The sequence below is a fragment of the Ambystoma mexicanum genome, chromosome 13 (assembly GCF_040938575.1).
Source record: "Ambystoma mexicanum isolate Mex_15411 chromosome 13, UKY_AmexF1_1, whole genome shotgun sequence".
Lineage (NCBI taxonomy): Eukaryota > Metazoa > Chordata > Amphibia > Caudata > Ambystomatidae > Ambystoma > Ambystoma mexicanum.
In genome coordinates this window covers 501,070,661-501,092,007 of record NC_090938.1, presented here as the reverse complement: position 1 = coordinate 501,092,007, position 21,347 = coordinate 501,070,661, and the positions used below count along the sequence as shown (strand labels likewise).

Below are 21,347 nucleotides of genomic sequence, written 5' to 3'. Positions count from 1 at the left end.
TAAGGTCACTTCCCGAACAGCTACATACTGAGGGATCTGAAACACGTTTTGAACCCTCTCGTTGGAGGGGAAGATGAGGCAGTCTTTCATCCGGCATCCGGCCTTCGACATGCTGTAGGCCGCCCACCTCTTCAAGCGGCGCTCCTTAAGCGTCTTAGGGCGCAGGAGTCAATAGGCCGCACAACCCGCTCCATTGTGGTTGAGGCGAAGACAATTGTTGCACCTAAAATGCTAGTCTTTCCAAGGATATTTGGCCCTACACGAGGGACAAAATCTAAAAGGCATCTTTTCCATAGCGAAAGACAAGTACAGCAATGACAAAACCCAGGGAACAGAGTTTGAAAGAGGAAAGGCATACTTGTAAAGAATATGGTCACCACGATCCCACTCTCCCTACTGTGTAGGCTGGACAGAAGGCCTGGCCACATGGCGGCAGCACCGCTAGGATCAATCAGGTTTCAAAAGTCTGCAGTAGTCTTCGGTGTGGTTTCACAGGATTCAACTGTCAAAGTGGCTTAATGGGAATAACGACAAAGTCGATAAATATGACAATCACGCTATCTCTATGTAAGAGCGCCGCATTAGGGCTACCAGTAATCTGGGTGGAAAAAAACAATCTGAGGGACGGCGGCGCGTGAGGGATTTTGGGTACACTACACGTCACGTTAGGGATAGTGTTACAGACACGCCTATGCCGACGCCCCCTTTCGATCCTCAAAAGACAAGATGCAATACTCTGTGGTTACCACTGGATGTCGGACCATTTGCACAGCATGTGAATTTAAGCAGATTAACAAGCTTCAGAAATACTTATGTATAAAGTTTAACACCCTCTTTGTGCACACATACACAAAAGAAACTATGCTCCAAGTGCCCACAAACCCAGCTTAACCATGGTACACAAAATGTACCTCCCTAGAGTCTGAATGTTTTTCCGTTTACATGCTTTCTCTGTCTTTCATGGACTGCCGCCGACTGCTCTCACCCTTAGCCATGGGATCGAGGACATGCAGTGTCAGGATGCTTGGTAGGCAGGGCTTCCGTGTGTCCCGAAGGAACCTGGCAGAGCATGCAAAGCAGCCGACTGCGGCTGACTGCACTTGCCCTTTGCTGAGGGCTTCAATCATTAGGTTAGGGATATTTGTACACAAACCTTTGGTGAGGGCTGTGTAGTGATCAAACATTTGGTCATTACTTGAACTCCAGGTTCACATCGCATGGAGTTGAATTCCATGTTGCTCACCTTCTCAAAATCTGCCAGTGACCGATTCTTACTCGCCTGAGCCACACACTTCAATGCTTCTGTCTGAAAGAAAAGGATCTCTGTGTTACTACAGAAATTGAATTAAATAGACATTTAGTGCTACATCAAGCTCCGTTCATTGTTCATCAGTCACAACATCCACTATACAACAATATGAAGTGTGTTTAAAAGTGGCACGAAAGGCAGCTAAACAATAGGTTGATAGTGTCTGTGCGAGATCACATTAGATCTAAATAAGTTTAATACAATGTTACTTTATTGAAAGAATAGCTTTACAGTTGTGTATCTGGTACAGAGTGAGAGGCTAAGCATCATCTTGGCACTGACTGGATTTTGAAAAAATTGCATTTTTGTAAATGGAAAACTGTGGGCCTTTTATACAAGCATGCTATGAAACCATGATTCCCTATAATAGCCACACAAAGACCAAGCCCCACACATCGAAAATCATTTTTGCATAAGACTTAACTCACTCATATTTAAAGAGTATGCATTTCAAAGCTTCATTTGATGGCCTATTAATCTAAATTACTATGTGCTTCTCGTTTTATACTCTTTGGCAAGCACTTGAGCAAAAGTATTACTAAATATTTAAAAAATACTTCCACAACTAATGTTTTACACAAAGGAGAAAATAAAACCGTTCGTTCTCCATTTGCTTGCACTCCCTGTTTTAGCCATTAAAAGGTGGAATTCTGAAATGGGGGGGGCAACAAAGAATTGCAAGATACATTTACATTCCTTATTGTATCTCAAGTACGGCACATAACTGCACAGAGATGCACAGTAACATCAAATATTGAACTGCCCGCGTTTCCAGATTACAAGAAGCTATTTTGTTTGGATGAAAAGTTAAAAAATGACCAAATATAGAAAGGCTAGACACCTACATTTTCCATGTGCACGACAATAAAAAGGTCTCATCAAAACACTATCTAGATGGTATTGGCATGCATAAGGGCAAAATTCCAATCTACCACTTGGTGAGAGGCCCTGTGGTTTTTGCATTTCCCCTGCTTGCTTAGTGCCTTTTTTTTCCATCCTGAACGAGTTCTAAATCTTGAAATTGAATTTAACTTTCTAGACCCAGCACACACTTACACTAACTTACAATAGGGTGCTGGAGGGGTTACTCCGTATCCCATTTGTCTAGTCTCATGTAACTTTTTTATGTTACCCTTTCTACAATTAATGGCGGGTGGCAATGGTTTACTTTTTACTACTGTTCGGTTTTTCAACCGCAGGCTGCAATTGCAGCATAGCACCCAGGGATGCCCATTTTGTCAAAATGGTCTGATCTTTTTTCGCCATTTCTTGTTGGAAAGGTCCTTCTTGTGTGATCGACAGCTAGGCTGTGAATGAATAGGAGAAACCTGCATAACAAGGTGAGGTCTTTTGCTTGGAAGGCAGAGTCGACCACTGGACGAAGGAATCCGAAGAAGAATTGAAGATGCTGCAACTCCTGGACCGTTGGTTTGCCTGGTGAATCCCTGCTGCAGTGCGGAAGCTCCGAATTCGCTTCGACTAGAGAAGCCCACAAAGGAAGACTTCTCCCCCTCGGGTTGGTGGGACGATTTGACCAAGACGAACTCATCTGGAAATCCTCTCGGAGCTGCCTGTACTTCAATTGCTGCTGCAGGAACCGAAGTGCCAGGGAGAGGAATACCAGAATGGAATGAGTCATCCAAGTCGGACCAGAGCTCCAGGAAGATCCTCTGGACTCCCATGAAGCAGGACTGATCAAGCCTGAGCCACCCCAACAGAGCGCTGGAACCCAGATGCGAGGAAAGGCCATAAGGTATCCAAGAACCATAGTGGTACTATTTGAGAGAAGATGAAACCGTCAACCTTCAATTAGTATTGCAGGAGTCCCCAGACGTCCTCCCTCTTGTCCCCACGACTGAGGCACAAGAACAGGATCTGCAGAAGTACAACTGGAACAGAAGCCAGCTGGAACCAATTTCTTCAGACCTAAGGTACTGTAAAACTAAGGGGTGCTTACCTCTTGTGTAGCCATGCTAGCGCTCAGTTGAGACTGGTCTTGGTTGCTTTTGCCGAGTTGCTTGCAGCTTTGCCCCTCAGAACCCTCCCAGCTTGTGGCCCTACAGTGATTTCATTTTCTACAAAGATTTCCAAAACTTTGTACAATAATGTTTTCTTCCCTCAAGAAGTGCTTCAGCTCAGCTACACATTTGCTCAATTGACATTGGCTGTCCTGGCTCCCTGAAAGACTCCATCCTCTGACTTTGTGCTTTAACTATTCCTCAACTAAAGTCACACATTCTATAACTTGTGTAGCGGGGAAAGGGTTAATTTACTTTGCATTGGGTGTTCCGTTAGGCAAAGTGTGTATGCAGTACCCTTTGGCACCTCTACACACAACTAGGACTAAAGGTGTAAGCAAAACCAACCTTTGGTAGAAGTCTGTACTACACAGTTTTTGGAAGCGGATCTGAGCAGCCAGGCTGATCTCAAGAGGGGAATGTGAGCAGTAATGATGTTACACAGAGGTCTACAATCACAAGTGTTCATGTAAACTCTTACACTCAAGGTTTCTTTGATAAATACTTAGTAATTTATTCTGTATGTTATAAAACATTCATAAGGAGGCGGCAATATAATCACACAAATATACTTCAATACCATTTTAGAATTATTTTCAAGAGGAGTAAAAGGCAAAGATTATAAGAATATGAAAGGTTACAATTATCCTTAGACAGTGCAAATACTTTGAGTTCACCAGAAGAGTCAATTCAATAGGATAGGCCAAAGTCAATGGGCTAAATTCTTGGATAGGATAAAGCGTTTCTGGTAAGTAAACGGTAAAGTCTCTGAACAAGTTCTTGGAAGTAGTTTGTAAAAAGAATCATATGTTGGGTCACAAGCCGATTAGGCCTACGAGTTGGTAATGTTTCAAGAACTTTCACCGCGAGAGGCAAGTACTCAGTTTGATTTAACAGTACTGTTCAATGAAGAAAAAGATGCAGCTGATGACTTCTGTTCCTGGCAGTTACTGCAGATCTTGCTGTTCCTGTGCCTCAGTCGTGGGGACAAGAGAGAGGACGTCTGGGGACTCCTGCACTGGGACAGGTCAAAAAGCTGGCACTTGGCAAACTTCAATTCCAGTGGCTGTAAGTAACGCACACAATCTGGTGCCCCTCTCGCTGGTTATAAGGTTTCCCTCAGCACTCTGAGGAAAATGCAACAAGCTCTGAGATTGGTATCCTGGTGGATTACTGTCAAGTTCATTGGTCCCACCAACTCAAAGGGAGAATTCGTCCTTGTAGGGGCTTCTCTGTCGAGGTGAACTTGGCGATTCGGACAAGCAGCAGGGCTTCAATGGGCAAACCAATGGCCGAACGGTCCAGGAGTTGCAGCAGCGGTCCTCTTCAAGCTCGTCTTCGGTTCTTTCGTTCCAGTGGTCGACTGCCTTCCAAGCCAAGAGACTTGCCTTTTATCCAGTTTGCTCCCATTCATTCCAGCCTAGCTGTCACTCAACCAGCAGTGTGGCTGTCCTTACCTTGCCAGACAGTCAGCCAGCCAGCTAATCACCACAGAGTGCATTTGGATCTCCTAGGAGACTAAGCAAAGGGAGTGTCGGGCATCTCCCAGGCGGTCTCGACTCCTAATGCCCACCAAAGGCGAATGAACAAAGACCAAACCTGGTTTGGTGCGCCGAGCAAAACTCTAGAAGGACCTTTCCACAAAGAAATGGCGAAAAAACACCGGGACCTGTTTCTACAGAGGGGGCTCAGACGCCATCTTGAAAAACATGGCTCCCGCGATTTAACGCTACCGGTGTTCGCGGTCAGGAAAAATCACGGTAGTGTGTTGTAAAACCACTGCCAACAGGCATTCTGAGAGGAAAGGGTAGCATTTGACTGCTACATGAATTTCTAGACACACTGGATACCAAGCAACCCTTACAGCACTCTATTGTAAGATAGGGTGTGCTGGATCTAGGATTTAAAAAAACTAGTAAAGTCAATTTCACTTTACTTACTCTGGGAAACAGTTTATCCCAGAGAAGGTATTTAAACCTTGCGAAAGCCTAAAAAGGTGTCCTTGTGCCACTGCACTGAGGGTGCTGTGTGACAAATGAAAATATGCCTATGGAGTTTGTTAGGCTCCATAACCAAAGTAAACAAACACAGAAAACCAATGGAATTACAAGTACAAAGTCACAAAGTTCAGCAAAAGAGCCTGGGGTCTCTAAGGTAGAGAGGAATTAGCACATTTATGAGAATTCTCCTTAACAGGTTCAAAAGTATTTACCTGTTTAAGAATATTTGTTACCCATTGATTAATTCCCTCGTCTTTTCCTTTGACTCTCCAAACTCAGTATTGCTCTAAACGTGCCAATGATAGATATATATATACATAGTTGCTGCTTAAAACCGTATAGTCAGGCAGAGGACTACCAGATTGTGTGTGTTGCATTTAAGATGGCCTAGAGCTTTTGGAAGATCCTCCGGATTCCAAGGAAGCAGGACTGACCAAGCCTGAGCCCCCACACCACAGTGCGGGATGCCAGAAGAAAGGAAAGTCCATCTTGACAGCCAGGAACCGCAGTGTTGCTATTTGCGGTAGACGCGAGGAGCTGAAACACTGAACTGCCACTGAAAGTGAAGTGTGCAAGTTTTGACCGCCCCAGTGCATTGCAGGAGTCCCCCCGACGTCCTCCCTCTTGTCCCCACGACCGAGGCCCAGGAACAGTGAGATCTGCAGAGCTGCACAGGAACAGAAGTCATCTGCTGCAGCTTTTCTTCATTTCTAAGGTACTGTAAAACAAGTCTAAGAGAATTTACTTCTTACTGTAGAGTTGCTTGAAACCTCTACAAGTCTAATCAGCTTGTGGCCCTACATTTGATTCTTCTTTTCATCAAAGACTCCTAAGAACTTGTGCAAAGACTTTTCCATTTACCCACCAGAGGTGCTTCATCCAATATAAGACTTTTGCCCATTGACTTTGGCTTCGCCTATTGAATTGCCGGACTCTTCTTAGAGTATCTAAAAGTATTTGCCTGCTTAAGAATATTTGTGGTCTCATATGTTCTAGATAATTTTTCCTTTGACTTACTATATTTTCCTAAATGCAACGGTGATATATTAATGTCCCCAGCACCCTAGCAATTGAAGTCACCTGAGGGTGTAGGTAGTGTGTGGGCCATCCCAAAAGGATATCTACTGATTTAGAGATGTTAATGTTAGAGGATGTGTGTACCACGCACTATCACCATCGGAGTGGTCCCCTAGCAGCTCTGAAAAAAGTAAGGGTGGGGGTGAGTTAGTGGGAATAAGCTGGAAAAGTGCAAGAGAGCAGTGATGTGCTGTTGTCAGCCTCAGCCCGGTGGGTCCGTTGGCTGGGCTTGGGGTGTTTTACGGACGGTAGTCATGTACTGTTGTGCAAATCTATGTGTGGTTTGTTTTCTTGCAGTGTAGTGAAGTTTTTCCGGATTGTTGTGTTTTAGGCTTGTGGTTGTGTTTGGTTAGAGTTCGAGAGGTGTATATGCAGAAGGTTGAAATTGTTAGTGGATTGGTTAATTGGCATTGATGTCCTTGCAATTATGTCTAGCTGTGATGCTTGCTATCATTCACTATTCCATTTTAGTGTGGCACTTGTTAACATTCACTGTTTCATGTAGGTGTGGCACATTCTGACATTCACATTTCTATCTAGGTGCGACGCAGGCTAAAGTTAAGAATTCCGTCTCCAAGTGTGGCTCATGCCAACATTCACATTTCTATCAGAATTCTATCCAAATGCGGTACATGCTAACATTCATAATTCCATCTAAGTAAGGCAGATGCCGATATTCACAAACCTATCTAGATGCGACGCAGGCTAGTATTCACAATTCTTTCTAGGTGTGGCACCTGTTAACATGGACTAGCATGTTAGGATGCAATGCAAGGCAACATTTCCAATCCGGTCATGAATAAATTCAGGCTGGTGGTCACAAATCATTCTAAATATGCATGGTCTAAGTCTATGGCAGTCTGTTATGGAAAGGTAAGGTAGAGTGGCGGGGGCTTTTTGGAGTAGAGTAATTACTCTACATGCAACCCTTACAGTTTTTGGTGGTGTCTGTCAACTGCTGGCTTCACCGGCTTCCCTGCGGACAACTGCTAACACTTTCTGGAGCCGCCTCCGTTGGAGTCGGCCTTTGCCTTGGGACCCTTCACCTAAGAGGCTGCCAATCACGGTCCAGGGGCGGGCTGAGAGGCGGGAAGAGTGAGGCAGGGAAGACGGAAGAGCAGGAGAGAAAAGGGGTGCAAAGGCTGTGATGTGGCAACATCAGACAGTGAGATGGCCTCAAACGGAGGCCCAGGAGCCATTTTAGTTCAATTACCTCACCTGCAGCTCCTCATGGCAAATGGCATGCAGGGAAGAACGCTGAGGCACCAGGCCAGGCGAGCATGCTAGGAGCACCAATCCGGGCAGGGGGGCGGGGTGGAGGTAGAAAACAGGAAGTGGGATCAGGGAAGGCATTGAGGGCACAATCAGGTGTCTGGGGGGGGGGGGGCCTGGAACTAGAAATAAAGTTAAAAAACAGGGCCCAGAGGGCTCAACTCCGCTGCAGCGCCAGGGTAGCAAAATGATATATTAATGTTCCCTGCACCCTAGCAATTGTAGTCACCTGAGAGTGTTGGTAGTGTGGGTCATCCAAAAAGGGTATCTGATTTACAGCTAGTAAGAGTGTATTTCATGAAGTGTATTTGAGTGTTATTATATTTCTCCCTTCTGAAGAAGGCTTATTTTAACTGACTGATAAATTAATAGTTGTTTATTGAAAGTGTAAGAGTTTATTTGAACAATTTTAACTGAAAATCTGTGTAACTCCACTACAACTCACATTGACCCCTCTTGAGATGAGCCCGGCTGCTCAACACGCAACCAAAACTTTGTAGTACAAGCTTATACCAAAGGTTGGGTTTCCCATACCTGTAGTCGGAGTTATTAGTGTTCCCAGAGGGTACTGCATACAAACTTTGCCTAACAGCCCGTTCTCAGATCGGCCGGGTCACATGGTTGGAGACCACTCTTGCAGGCTCAATTGCCTCTAATTAACGTGCATTTTGCAAGTAATAATATTCTTTGCTGCAGCAGAAGTCACCTTGGCTCGGGATGTGGAATGTCGCCTTACAACATGGTGGCCTTGGCAGCCTGTTGCTTACGCCGGGGTTTGTTCTGCTAGTACAGCATTTAGCGGCTTGGGATTTCTCTTACCATTGCGGCCAACTGTATTCTCCTAAGGCCTGCTCTGTTTTCCATTATGTAGTTCTCAGTGTCCATAGGTTAGTGAGAATTTTACGGTTGTCAGGTCCCTCAAATGCTCCTGTCCTTCCATAGGGTTAATTGCATGTAAGCATCTGCAAGCATATACACACAAGCTCTTCTTTGCTTCTCGCGTTGCTGCGGTATTATAGCGCCTAATGACAACATAACAAACATGCAGATAGTGTGCATTTGTCACCATCCTCTATCTCAAACTGTACATGTTCTTCGTGTAGATTGATGTGTGTGTGTGTCCCAATTGCACAGATTGCACGTGTGCTTCATGTTTAACGGGGCTATGTCGTCAGGATGTCTCCAACGACCTGCAACATGGCATCTTCAGTTTGATGCCGTTAGTCAAGGCTGTCCATGCGGTTGTCTCCAGCTTTGTTCTGTCTTTCTTCGTCCACTCTAGGCAGAGTTTGCATTATAGCGGGAGCATACGATCAGCTGGTAGGGTATATTTCGCAGTAGTTGTTCATGGCTGGAGCAGTGGGGATTGGCATAAGTTCATAGGATCGGCGACCATGTTGCTTCTTTCGGTTAGGGGGTCGTCCGGGACTGAGGTTCTGCTCTGATTTTCCCTCATCAATCCGTTGCTATGGGTCAAGTGTATTTCTCTTAAGTCGAGTCGGAAGCAACTGTGTATTGCGGTGCAGCTTGATGCTGTAAGGTCCCATCCTCTAGCCTACTGCAGTCAGCAGTCTGTTCCAGCTTCAAAGCAGTGCCAGTGCATTCCTTCTGCAGGGGCCGCCGCCTTCAGCTTCAGTTCCAGCTGCATCTGCATTTCTCCTGCGCCCTACAGCCGTCTTGGGTACTCTAGGTGGCCACCATCACATTTGCCACTCGAGCACTGGAACAACCAGCAAGGAGCTTGCTTCCATAAGGTCCCATTGGAACAAGGCCTTACTGGAGACAAGACGGCATCTTCCCCCCTCTCACCCCCCCACCCCGCCTGCCTACTTGCGCTTGAGGCGGAGGCTGCTGCCTCTGAGATGGATCACCATTGTTTCAGGTGAGGGGGGGGGGTATGCGGGTATACTGCATGTTGGGGGGGGGGGTTTAAATGGGGCCACAAACTGGCCTCTTATACTGCAGTATACAGTTCTCCCGCAGTAGATATTGCAGGAGTGGGGTGGCTCCTGGACCATCACAGGCACCTATGTGCCACTGTGCCTTTGGTTCCGCGTGTACACCACGGGTGCCCTGCAGTGTGAGAACTTCACTGTGCACTGCCCTCCTGTCCATTTGCTCTCCGCATCCTGACCTCTACCCCCTGCCTTCTACCCTCATTCCTCCTCTGCTCTCCTGGACTACACCAGTGGCAGCCTATCTACTGCACCATTGGCTCCTGGGCTCTTTGGCTCCCTTCTGTTCTGCTCCTTGGATATAGGCTGTGGGTGGCTACTCATCCGGCCGTGCGGCTTCCACCCTCACCAAGTCTCAGGGCTGGCCTTCTGCTCCTAGAGATCTACACCCGCTACTAACTACCTGCAATGACGGGCCTTTCCCACACCCTCCTCTTGCCTTTTCATTGCACCCCCTGCCCTCTTAAACATCATGCCTGGATGATACTCACAAATAAACAGGACATATTTGTTTGCTGATTTACAGTGGAGACAGCATGTGGGCTGGGCCAGTGGCAATCGATGCCTCTGGCTTCTACACCATGGATGGATCTGGGCAATGTCTTTCACCTAACTGATTCCAAACTAAGCAGTTTACCCCAGCGCAAGGGCTGATCATCTGCTCGCCGGACTTCCGCTTCCACGAGCACTCACTATGGCTTTGCCCCCTTTGGCAGTTCAGCACCCGGCGGGGGGGTTCGGGGGGGCGGGGGGGGGTTTTGACCTTTGTCAAAATTGCCCAGGTCATTTTTTTGCACCATTTTCTTTATGTGTGGTCTTTCTCGGGGTTTACTCTGCGTGCCAAGCCAGGTTTCAGTCCTTTGTTCGGTTTGCCTTTGGCGGGCTTCAGTACTGAAACCTGCCTATGGCTCCAGTGTGTGTGGAACGGCAGAAAGTGACGGAGGGTCCCCGAAACTCCCCTGCTCCTTGTCTTAAGGAATGCCTAAATGCACCCAGTCTTGATTGGCTGGCTGTCCTCTCAGGACAGCCACCCTGCGGTTTGAGTGATCGCTAGGCTGTGCATGAATGGGAGAAATCTGCTTAAAAGGCGAAGGTTTTGGGACTGAAGACTGAGTCGACCACTGGAAACAACAACCCGAATAAGGAACAGTGACCGAAGCTTGCTGCATCCTTGACCTTTGAATTGCCCTGTGAAGCCCTGCTGCTGTGCTGAAACTCCTTTTTTGAGCGACAAGAGAGGCTCCGGAAGCAACAACTTCTTCCCTAGGGTTAGTGGGACCAACTAACCCCAAGACGACCTTGTTAGGCAAGAATTGATGTTTTAACCCTATGAGAGACTACACAACCCGTGTCCACTTGGTATTGGGTAATCCACCTATTGGCATAGGTCTTTACTACACAAGTTTGTAGTGTGACTGAGCAGCCAGACTTCGCTCATGAGTGGTAAATGTGAGCTGTAGAGCGGTAGCATCGAGAATTCACCAACACAAGTATCCAAATAACACTTAGGTTTTCTAGTAAAATATTTACTGGTCAGTTTTAAATAAGCATTCTTTAAAAAGGGCAATGTGCAACAATACAAATACACTTCAAAATACGTTCTCAGAATTAAGGCAAAGCAAGTAGATACTCTTTAGAGTTGCTTCATACACACTTCCTACACCCAGAGGTGACCTCACTCACTAGGACAGTAATGGCATTCATATATCACTTCTGCACATCGTAAATTCTGAGGTTGGTAGAAATGAAAGGTTAAAAGGAAGGAAAAAAGGTTAAACGGGTTCTCGAAGCATGTTGTCATGATCTCTGCTTCCAAAAGGTCAGGGTTTTCCCAACTCCCTGGAAGCAGATCCATAACCCAGGTTCCGAGTGCCAACCAGTCCCAATTGGGACCTTTTGGACCCCAGTCCTGGCGCCAGGGCACCAGGCTCATAAATATGCCCAGTCCCAGCGCTGGAAGCGCCGGGCTCGTAATGCTTGGGTGGACTTACCTGCAGCAGACCATGCTGCTTACTTGCCTGCCAGTTGAGCCTCTGATTCTCTTCTGTTTGGAACTACTTTTCCTGTTGGGTGGGGCAGGAGCCACTCCCTAGATTCAGAACACTGGAACTCTTCTGGAAAGCAGGAACTCTTTTCTTACCTAGGCGTGGCTGTGGAAGGAGACACCCAAGCACTACAGGAGGCTATTTAAACCACACCCGATGGATGAATCTTGCTTTGCGTTATTCTGCATCCTCTGCAGCAGAACGCTCATCGTGTCTTCTGCATCTGATCCTGGGCCTAAGGAAAAAGGCTTACCATCCTGAATCCAGTCTTCAGCAACACCTATAAAGACAAGAAGGAACAGGTTAGCATTACGGTCTTCAGTGACAGCTCTTCACTTACCTGGTCCATCGGCTGTCACCAACGCCTCGCGCTGCATTCCGGCATCTGAAAGACAAAGGCTTACCTACTCTTCGTGCTCTCCGGAGGTCTTCACACTGCATTCCGGCATCTGAAAGACAAAAGCTTACCAACTCTTCGCACGCTCCGGAGGCCTTCGGCGCTGCATCCCGCATCTGAAAGACAAAACAAGGTGCGTTTAAAGACATTGGGGAACTTTAATACTCACGTGCCATTACTCCTTTCCACATCTAACCCAGTGGGTATTCCGGCACCCTGCAGCCGCTCCGAACTTGTACCTGCAAAATAAAAAGACAGAGCGCATCGTGAAGCAGGCAACAAGCGCTTACTTACGTGCTTCCAGGCGCTTCTATTCATCAAACGGGCTCCATCTTCAACTCACTTCAGCCCGTCATCCGCCATCGCCGGAACCCTGCAAAACAAGAGACATCATTACTAAAGACTTTAAAGACATTAGAATTACTCGAAACTTACCGTTCGTGCAGTAAACGACGGACAGCAGTCCTCTGAAGTCAAGAGGCCTGCTCCCCTTATCCAGTGAAGAAACTGGTTACAGCACCCTGCCCCGAGGCAGATGGAGAGCACAGCGGTCACTTACCTAAGGTGAGAGCGTTAACCTTTGGGGTTCTATAGGAGAAGAGAAAGGGAAGAAGAGAGAGACATTCAATAACCCAGTTCCTTAATCCCATATTTTCTATCTGCAGACATCTTACCCTTCGAGTCAGACATACAGTGCACAGAGGTCCAGCCCAAAGAGCCAGCCGTGTGTTACACATCACCTTTGAAGATACGGTATACGCCCAGTCAAGACCGGCGCCTCTACGGGAATCAGGTGAGCGTTACAGAACGCAAAGCCTACCACAAAACTCCCGTCCAGGCGCTATGGAAACCGCGGATACCGACCAGCTAGCCCAGTTACTTGGGGAACTAAGGGCAGAAGTGCATGCAGCCCGTCAGGAAACGAACGCTCTAAGAAGGGAACTGATTATTTCCAAGGAGCGAACAGATGATCTCGCTAGACAATTGCTACAGTCACAAGCCGGACAGACCCCGTTACCCGCATCTGGGGGAAATCTTCCTTCTACATCCTCTATGAATCCAGTGCAGATCAACCTACCTGGGAATGTACCTCTGGCTCCGCCCGAACGATTTTCTGGTGACCCAAAGAGGTTTGCAGTATTTATCAATCAGTGCTGGTTGCATTTCTTATGCCGGCCAGCAGCCTTTCCAACTGATCAAGCTAAAGTAGCTTTCGTGCTTTCGTACCTTAGTGGCAATGCGGCAGACTGGTCGATCCCTCTAGTAAATCAAGATGATCCGGTCCTCCATGATTTTCAAGCTTTTCAGCTCAGTTTGGAAAAACTGTTCGCAAGACATTCACAGGGGCAGGCCTTGGACAATGAGCTTCTTTCGTTGCGACAAGGTAATCAAGACCTTTTGGCTTATATTGCGTCTTTCAACAGACTGATAGTGGAAACTCAATGGCCTGAGGACAAAAGGATTACGCTGTTTTATAGAGGTCTACGTGGAGAGCTCAAAGATGTGTTAGCCCAAGTAGTGAATCCCCACAAGATTGTTCGGACTATATAGACTTAGTTGTTCAAATAGATCACAGACTGCAGAACAGGAAGGCCGATCGTTCCAAGTTTGATGCTCGAGTTTTTTCCAAACCGCCAACTCCTTCCAAAGGAGTAGACTCCGGGGAACCCATGCAAATAGGGGGTCTGAAAGGTCCTCTAACACAAAAGGAGCGGGAAAGGAGAAAACAGTTGCAATTATGCCTCTATTGCGGAAACTCAGGGCACTTTCTTCGAGACTGTCCGGTGAAACCTGCCAAGAAGGCAGTAGGAGCTGCAGTTACCAAAGTTACAAACTCTGAGCAGGGAAACGACCTCGCCCGACAAGAATAGAGGTCCTCTTGCCGAGCGTGAAAACCAGTTCCGTGACCTCGCATTTCGTGATACCTATGGTCCTCATTAGCCCTGATAATCCGGATCGATTACATGCAATTGAAGCTTACGTCGACAGCGGTGCCATCGGCAATTATGTGGATCATGAAATGGTTTTGAGGATGAATCTAACTCTTTGTCCCAAGGCTGTAAAGGACGTCATTACTACGGTGGATGGTACGGAGATAGCCTCCGGGCCAGTAACGCATACCACTCAAGAGGTGACGCTAGTAAGTCAAGATGGGCACCATGAGAAGATCGTGTTCGATGTGATCAAGGCCCCTCAGTTTCAGATTATTCTAGGAATACCTTGGTTAGAGAAACACAATCCTCTGATCGATTGGCGAGCAAGAACGGTCCAGTTTCCAGAATGTGTCTCTACTTGTCACCCTCCACCTGGTGTTGCACTGGCAGCAATTTCTTCAGAGACTCCCCAGTTACCTCCCGAATACCTAGAATACCAAGATGTTTTCCGGAAGGATCAGGCTAACTCTCTACCTCCTCATAGGTCTTATGACTGCCAGATAGACCTGATACCTGGATCTACTCCTCCTTGTAGTAGAATGTATGCCCTCACCGAGCCTGAGAACCTTCACCTTCGACAATACCTGGATCAATACCTGGCAAATGGGTTTATTCGTCCTTCCAAGTCCCCTGCTTCTTCAGCTTTGTTCTTCGTTCCAAAAAAGGAAGGAGACCTTAGAACTTGTATAGATTATCGCTCCCTGAACCAGATCACCGTTAAGAATAGATATCCGTTACCTTTGATCCCTGAACTTCTGGACCAAGTCAGAAAAGCATGCATATATACAAAGCTGGATCTTAGAGGAGTTTACCACTTGGTACGAGTAAAAGAGGGCGATGAATGGAAGACGGCCTTCCGCACCAAGTATGGGCTATTTGAATATCAGGTCATGCCCTTCGGACTTTGCAATGCCCCGGCCGCCTTTCAATATTTTATGAACGATGTCCTCAGAGAGCTCATAGATGTGTGTGTTGTTGTTTACATTGACGACATCCTCGTTTATTCTTCATCGGAATCTGAACATCGGAAACACGTGAAAATGGTCCTCGAAAGATTGCGTCAACACAAACTTTTCGCTAAGTTGGAAAAATGTGTTTTCAACGTGACTGAAGTTGAATTCTTGGGATTCATATTATCACCTGGCGGAGTGCGTATGGATTCAAAGAAGGTCGATGCAGTTCTCAAATGGCCATCACCATCCTCCGTAAAAGGTGTGCAAAGCATGTTAGGCTTCGCTAACTTTTACCGCAGGTTTATCCCCGAATTCTCTCGAATAGTCCAGTCCATCACTGCCTTGTTAAAGAAAAACAAACGTTTTGAATGGTCTACCGAGGCGGAACAAGCTTTCCAGGATTTGAAGACTAAATTTATCTCTGCACCAATCTTAAAACACCCTCGCGCCGAACTCCGCTACATCGTGGAAACTGATGCTTCAAGCCTTGCCATGGGGGCAGTTCTATCACAAAAGGACCCGGTAACCAATCAGTTGCATCCCGTGGCATTTTGGTCCCGCAAATTCTCGCCTCCTGAAATCAATTACACGATTACTGACAAGGAACTTCTGGCTATCAAGTCTGCCTTTAAGGCTTGGCGGCATTATCTGCTGGGGGCCCGACACACCGTTACTGTGATTACGGATCACCGAAACCTGCAATATTTGAAAACCGCAAAAGCCCAATCCTCTAGACAACTCCGTTGGGCATTATTCTTTGCCGAGTTTGACTTCATAATTACCTATCGACCTGGTACAAAGAACGGTAAAGCTGATGCCCTTTCTCGGATGGGAGTGGAAGAACACTTGATCAACCCTAAACCTGTACCAATCATTCCCGAACAAAGAATTCTGGGTGTAATCGCCACAGAATCCATAGAGGAAGTTAAGGATAAAGCCAGGCAACTTGTAACTCCAGCAGACATACAGAATTGGCATCTGCAGGGAAAGGACTTTGCAGTAAAGGACAACTTATTGTATTTCCAAGAACGATTATACCTACCCAGCACAGATTTACAGAAAAAAGTAATCTCTTGTTATCACGATTCTTTAATGGAAGGACATCCCGGTATGGCCAAGACCTCAGAAAAGATCAAGCGCTACTTCTGGTGGCCGTCTTGGAAAAAAGATATCAGAGACTTTATAATGTCCTGTGGAGTATGCGCCCAAAACAAGAGTCAAAAGGAAAGACCAGCAGGCCTCTTACGCCCTATTGACATCCCACCTTGCCCTTGGCATACGCTTTCTATGGACTTCATCACCGATCTACCTCCATGCTCCGGATACAATACGATTCTAGTAATCGTGGACTTATTCTCCAAGATGGCGCATTTCATTCCGCTCAAAGGCTTGCCAACAGCAGCAACTCTGGCCCGAGAATTTCTCGAAAACATCGTCCGACTGCACGGTTTTCCTTCGGTTCTAATTTCGGATCGAGGTAGTCAATTTATTTCTCATTTTTGGCGAAGTTGCTGTCGGTCGGCTCAAATTGATGTGAGACTATCGACCAGTCACCACCCTCAGACCGACGGACAAACCGAGAGGACCAATCAAACTCTGGAACAGTATTTACGCTGCATGCTGCAACAAACTGAAAAAACTTGGAAAGACATCCTTTGGATAGCCGAATATGCCTACAATAACTCTGTCCATTCGGGAACTGGGAAAACCCCGTTTTTTCTTTTGTACGGCAGTCACCCTCGAACCTCGGAGTTGGATCCCCTCCAAGATCTTGAAACACCAGCAGTAGACTACCTGCATTCTACAATCACCCAAGCCTTTAAGGAAGCTGTTTCTCACCTTCAAAGGGCTAAAGAACAATACAAGAAAGGAGCAGATCAACATCAGAAGGAAGCCCCTCAATATCAAGTAGGGGATCAAGTCTGGTTATCCACCAAATATCTACCTCTAAAAGGGCCACGCACATTCAACCCAAGATACCTTGGTCCCTATTCCATCACTACCATAGTAAACTCAGTAGCGGTCAAGTTGGACTTGCCCCCGCACAGGAAGATACATCCGGTCTTCCACGTCTCTATTAAAACCCGTGCAACCTCAAACCCGACTAACTCAATCTCCAAAACCTATCCTAGTTGATGGAGAACTCGAGTTTGAAGTCAAAAGCATTCTGGACTCCAAGATCTCCAAATCTAAACTATTTTACCTAATTGACTGGAAAGGCTACGGCCCCCAAGAGAGATCCTGGGAACCTGCTGAATATGTCCACGCTCCTCGCCTAATCAAAAGATTTCACCGAATATTTCCTGACAAGCCAAAACCCCCGGAGAAGCCCGGTTTGGGAGGGGCCTTGAGGGGGGGTACTGTCATGATCTCTGCTTCCAAAAGGTCAGGGTTTTCCCAACTCCCTTGGAAGCAGATCCATAACCCAGGTTCCGAGTGCCAACCAGTCCCAATTGGGACCTTTTGGACCCAGTCCTGGCGCCAGTGGCACCAGGCTCATAAATATGCCCAGTCCCAGCGCTGGAAGTGCCGGGCTCATAATGCTTGGGTGGACTTACCTGCAGCAGACCATGCTGCTTACTTGCCTGCCAGTTGAGCCTCTGATCCTCTTCTGTTTGGAACTACTTTTCCTGTTGGGTGGGGCAGGAGCCACTCCCTAGATTCAGAACACTGGAACTCTTCTGGAAAGCAGGAACTCTTTTCTTACCTAGGCGTGGCTGTGGAAGGAGACACTTAAGCACCACAGGAGGCTATTTAAACCACACCCGATTGATGAATCTTGCTTTGCGTTATTCTGCATCCTCTGCAGCAGAACGCTCATCGTGTCTTCTGCATCTGATCCTGGGCCTAAGGAAAAAGGCTTACCATCCTGAATCCAGTCTTCAGCAACACCTATAAAGACAAGAAGGAACAGGTTAGCATTACGGTCTTCAGTGACAGCTCTTCACTTACCTGGTCCATCGGCTGTCACCAACGCCTCGCGCTGCATTCCGGCATCTGAAAGACAAAAGCTTACCAACTCTTCGCATGCTCCGGAGGCCTTCGGCACTGCATCCCGCATCTGAAAGACAAAACAAGGTGCGTTTAAAGACATTGGGGAACTTTAATACTCACGTGCCATTACTCCTTTCCACATCTAACCCAGTGGGTATTCCGGCACCCTGCAGCCGCTCCAAACTTGTACCTGCAAAATAAAAAGACAGTTAGAGCGCATCGTGAAGCAGGCAACAAGCGCTTACTTACGTGCTTCCAGGCGCTTCTATTCATCACACGGGCTCCATCTTCAACTCACTTCAGCCCGTCATCCGCCATCGCCGGAACCCTGCAAACAAGAGACATCATTACTAAAGACTTTAAAGACATTAGAATTACTCGAAACTTACCGTTCGTGCAGTAAACGACGGACAGCAGTCCTCTGAAGTCAAGAGGCCTGCTCCCCTTATCCAGTGAAGAAACTGGTTACAGCACCCTGCCCCGAGGCAGATGGAGAGCACAGCGGTCACTTACCTAAGGTGAGAGCGTTAACCTTTGGGGTTCTACAGGAGAAGAGAAAGGGAAGAAGAGAGAGACATTCAATAACCCAGTTCCTTAATACCATATTTTCTATCTGCAGACATCTTACCTTTCGAGTCAGACATACAGTGCACAGAGGTCCAGCCCAAAGAGCCAGCCGTGTGTTACACATCACCTTTGAAGATACGGTATACGCCCAGTCAAGACCGGCGCCTCTACGGGAATCAGGTGACACATGTGAGCACTTTCAATCTTCCATCGCAGTGAAGTCTAGATAAAAACCTTTCCCAGAAATATTAGTTAAAAACCAATGTATCCCCTATGAGGGACAGTAAGAATCAAAATCAACGTAACATAACAGTCTACAGGGCGCCAGGACAGCCAAAGTCAACTGGAGCAAAGTCTATGGCACTGAGGGACTTCTTAAGATAGTCAAAGTGTTGCATAAAGTTAGAGCGTTTGGTGAAGAAGAAAAAAAAATCATTGTAGGGTCACAAGCTGTTACAGTTGAGCAGGGTAGAGCTGAAATCAACTCCAGCAAATTAGCTACTGCAAGTCTCAACTAGGAAAAGCAATCTACAATGAGGTAACTACCTCAAAATCAGAACAGTGATTTGGTTAAAAGAGAATCCAGCTGGCTTCTGTCTGGTTGCAGTGATGCAGATCCTATGTTCGTGGGCCTAAGTCGTGAAGACAAGAGGGACCACGTCTGGTGGACTCCTGCACAGCAATTCGAAGGCCGGTAGCAGCTACAGGCATCCTTTGGATCAGCAGCACTTTGCGGTTTCAGCGCCTGGTAAACAGCACCTCTGCGGATCTTGGCCACCGGTTGGGTTTCCTTCACTCCTTGAGTCCAGCACTCTAGTTACATGACTCAAGCTTGGGTCGTCCTGCTTCTGGAGAGTCCTCAGGAGACTCCAGGAGCTTTTGGCCGGTTTACTACTACAGAATTCTCAACCCCTGCTACTCGGTACCAGCAAAGAAGTACAGCCAGTTGGGGAAGGTCTCCCAGCAAAGTTAGTCTCAGGGTTAGTTGGTCCAACTAACCCAAGGGAAGTAGTCTGTCCACGTTAGGCAAAGTTTGGATGCAGTACCCTCTGGGACCACGACACACAACTAGGACTACAGGTGTAAGCAAAACCAACCTTTGGTACAAGTCTGTACCACACAGTTTTTGGTAGCGAGCTGAGCAGCCAGGCTCATCTCAAAAGGGAATGTGACCTTGTAAGGGTGTTACACAGAGGTCTACAATAGCAAGTATTCAGAAGTAGGAGCAAAAAGGCGTAAGTTGATAAAACTAATATTACAGCTACTTTAAAACAGTGCAAATAGTTTGAGTTCACCAGAGGAGTTGATTCAATGCAATAGGTAGGCCAAAGTCAATGGGCTAGTGTCTTGTACAAGTAAAAACGGCTCTGGTATTTAAAAACGGAAAATGATTTGCCACGGTTCTTAGAGGTAGTTCACGGAAGAAAAGGTTTGTATGTCGGGTAACAAGCTGACTAGGCCTGAAAGTTGCCGAAGTTCCACAAACATTCGCGGTGAGAGTTAAGTTCTCTCGGTTGGGTTCTCACAGTGCCTTATATTGAAGAAAAAGATGCAGCAGAAGTCTTTTGTTCCTGCCAGTTTCTGCAGATCTGGCTGTTCCGGAGCCACAGTCGTGGGGACAAGAGGGAGGACGTCAGGTGACACGGGGACAGATCACAAAGCTGGCAAATTGGCAAGTCCAGTTGCTGTTCAAGTGCACAAGCTAGTGTCCTTCTCCCTGGTTAATCCCAATTAGCTGCAAGAAGGGTATCCAGGTGGCTTATGAGTTGATTGGTCCCACCAACTCAAAGGAAGAAGTCTTCCTTGAAGGGGCTTCTCTGTCGAGGTGAACTTGGCAATTCGGACTTGCAGCAGGGCTCTACCGGGTAAACTGTCCAGTAGTTGCAGCAGCCGTCCTCTTCCAGCTAGTCTTCGGTTCTTTCGTTCCAGTGGTCAACTTTGCCTTTTAGTCGAAGAGACTCACCTTTTAAACTGTTTCCTCCCATTCATTCCAGCCTAGCTGCCACTCAGACAGCAGTGTGGCTGTCCTTGCCGGACAGTCAGCCAGCAAGCCAATCACGCCAGAGTGCATTTCGGTCTCCTAGGAGACCAAGCACAAAGTTTCTGGCACCTCTCACTTCCTGCCCACCACAGAAACTCGGGCACCAGAGGCAGTCTTCAGTCCTAAAGCCCGCCAAAGGCATAAAAACAAAGGGACCAAACCAGGTTTGGCGCGCAGAGCAAAACTCTAGAAGGACATTTCCAAAAAGAAATGGCGAATAAAGACCGGCACCTGTTTAAACGAAGGGTGCACAGGTGCCATCTTGAAAAACATGGCTCCAGTGATTTATAGCTACCAGTGTTCACGGTCGGGAAAAATCATGGTAGTTTGTTGCAAAACCACTGCCACCAGCCATTTCGATAGGAAAGGGTAGCATTTGACTGCTACATAAGTTTCTAGACAGAGAGGATACTAGGTAACCCCTCCAGCACTCTATTGGAAGATAGTGTGTACTGGGTCTAGGAATTTCAAAGGACTAGTTAAGTCAATTTAACTTTACATTCGCTGGGAAACAGTTTATCCCAGAGAAGGTATTTAAACCTTGGGGCAGCCTAAAAGGCTTCCCTTTGTCACTGCACTGAGAGTGCTGTGTAACACATGAAACTATGATACCTATGGAGTGGTCTTAAAACACCATAATCAAAGAACAAGAGTAAAACGCACATCAAAATACATGAGTGGGAAAAAAGGCTCCCACTCTCCAGGTTAAAAAAATAAATCAAGTCCTCAAAATGCAGCAGAGTTGCTGTGGGTCTCTAAGGTGAAGGGAATTAGAAAATGTATGA

At 46.9% G+C, this 21,347-nt stretch overlaps 1 protein-coding gene across 1 annotated transcript in view; it reads right to left on the bottom strand.

Moving 5' to 3' along the window:
- Positions 1 to 21,347, bottom strand: part of PSMD11 (proteasome 26S subunit, non-ATPase 11) — a 996,429-nt gene that overhangs the window by 330,726 nt on the left and 644,356 nt on the right. Inside the window, exon 9 of the mRNA XM_069634167.1 lies at positions 1,244 to 1,306. Coding sequence (XP_069490268.1) covers positions 1,244 to 1,306 — 63 coding nt within the window. The remainder of the gene's footprint in view (positions 1 to 1,243; positions 1,307 to 21,347) is intronic.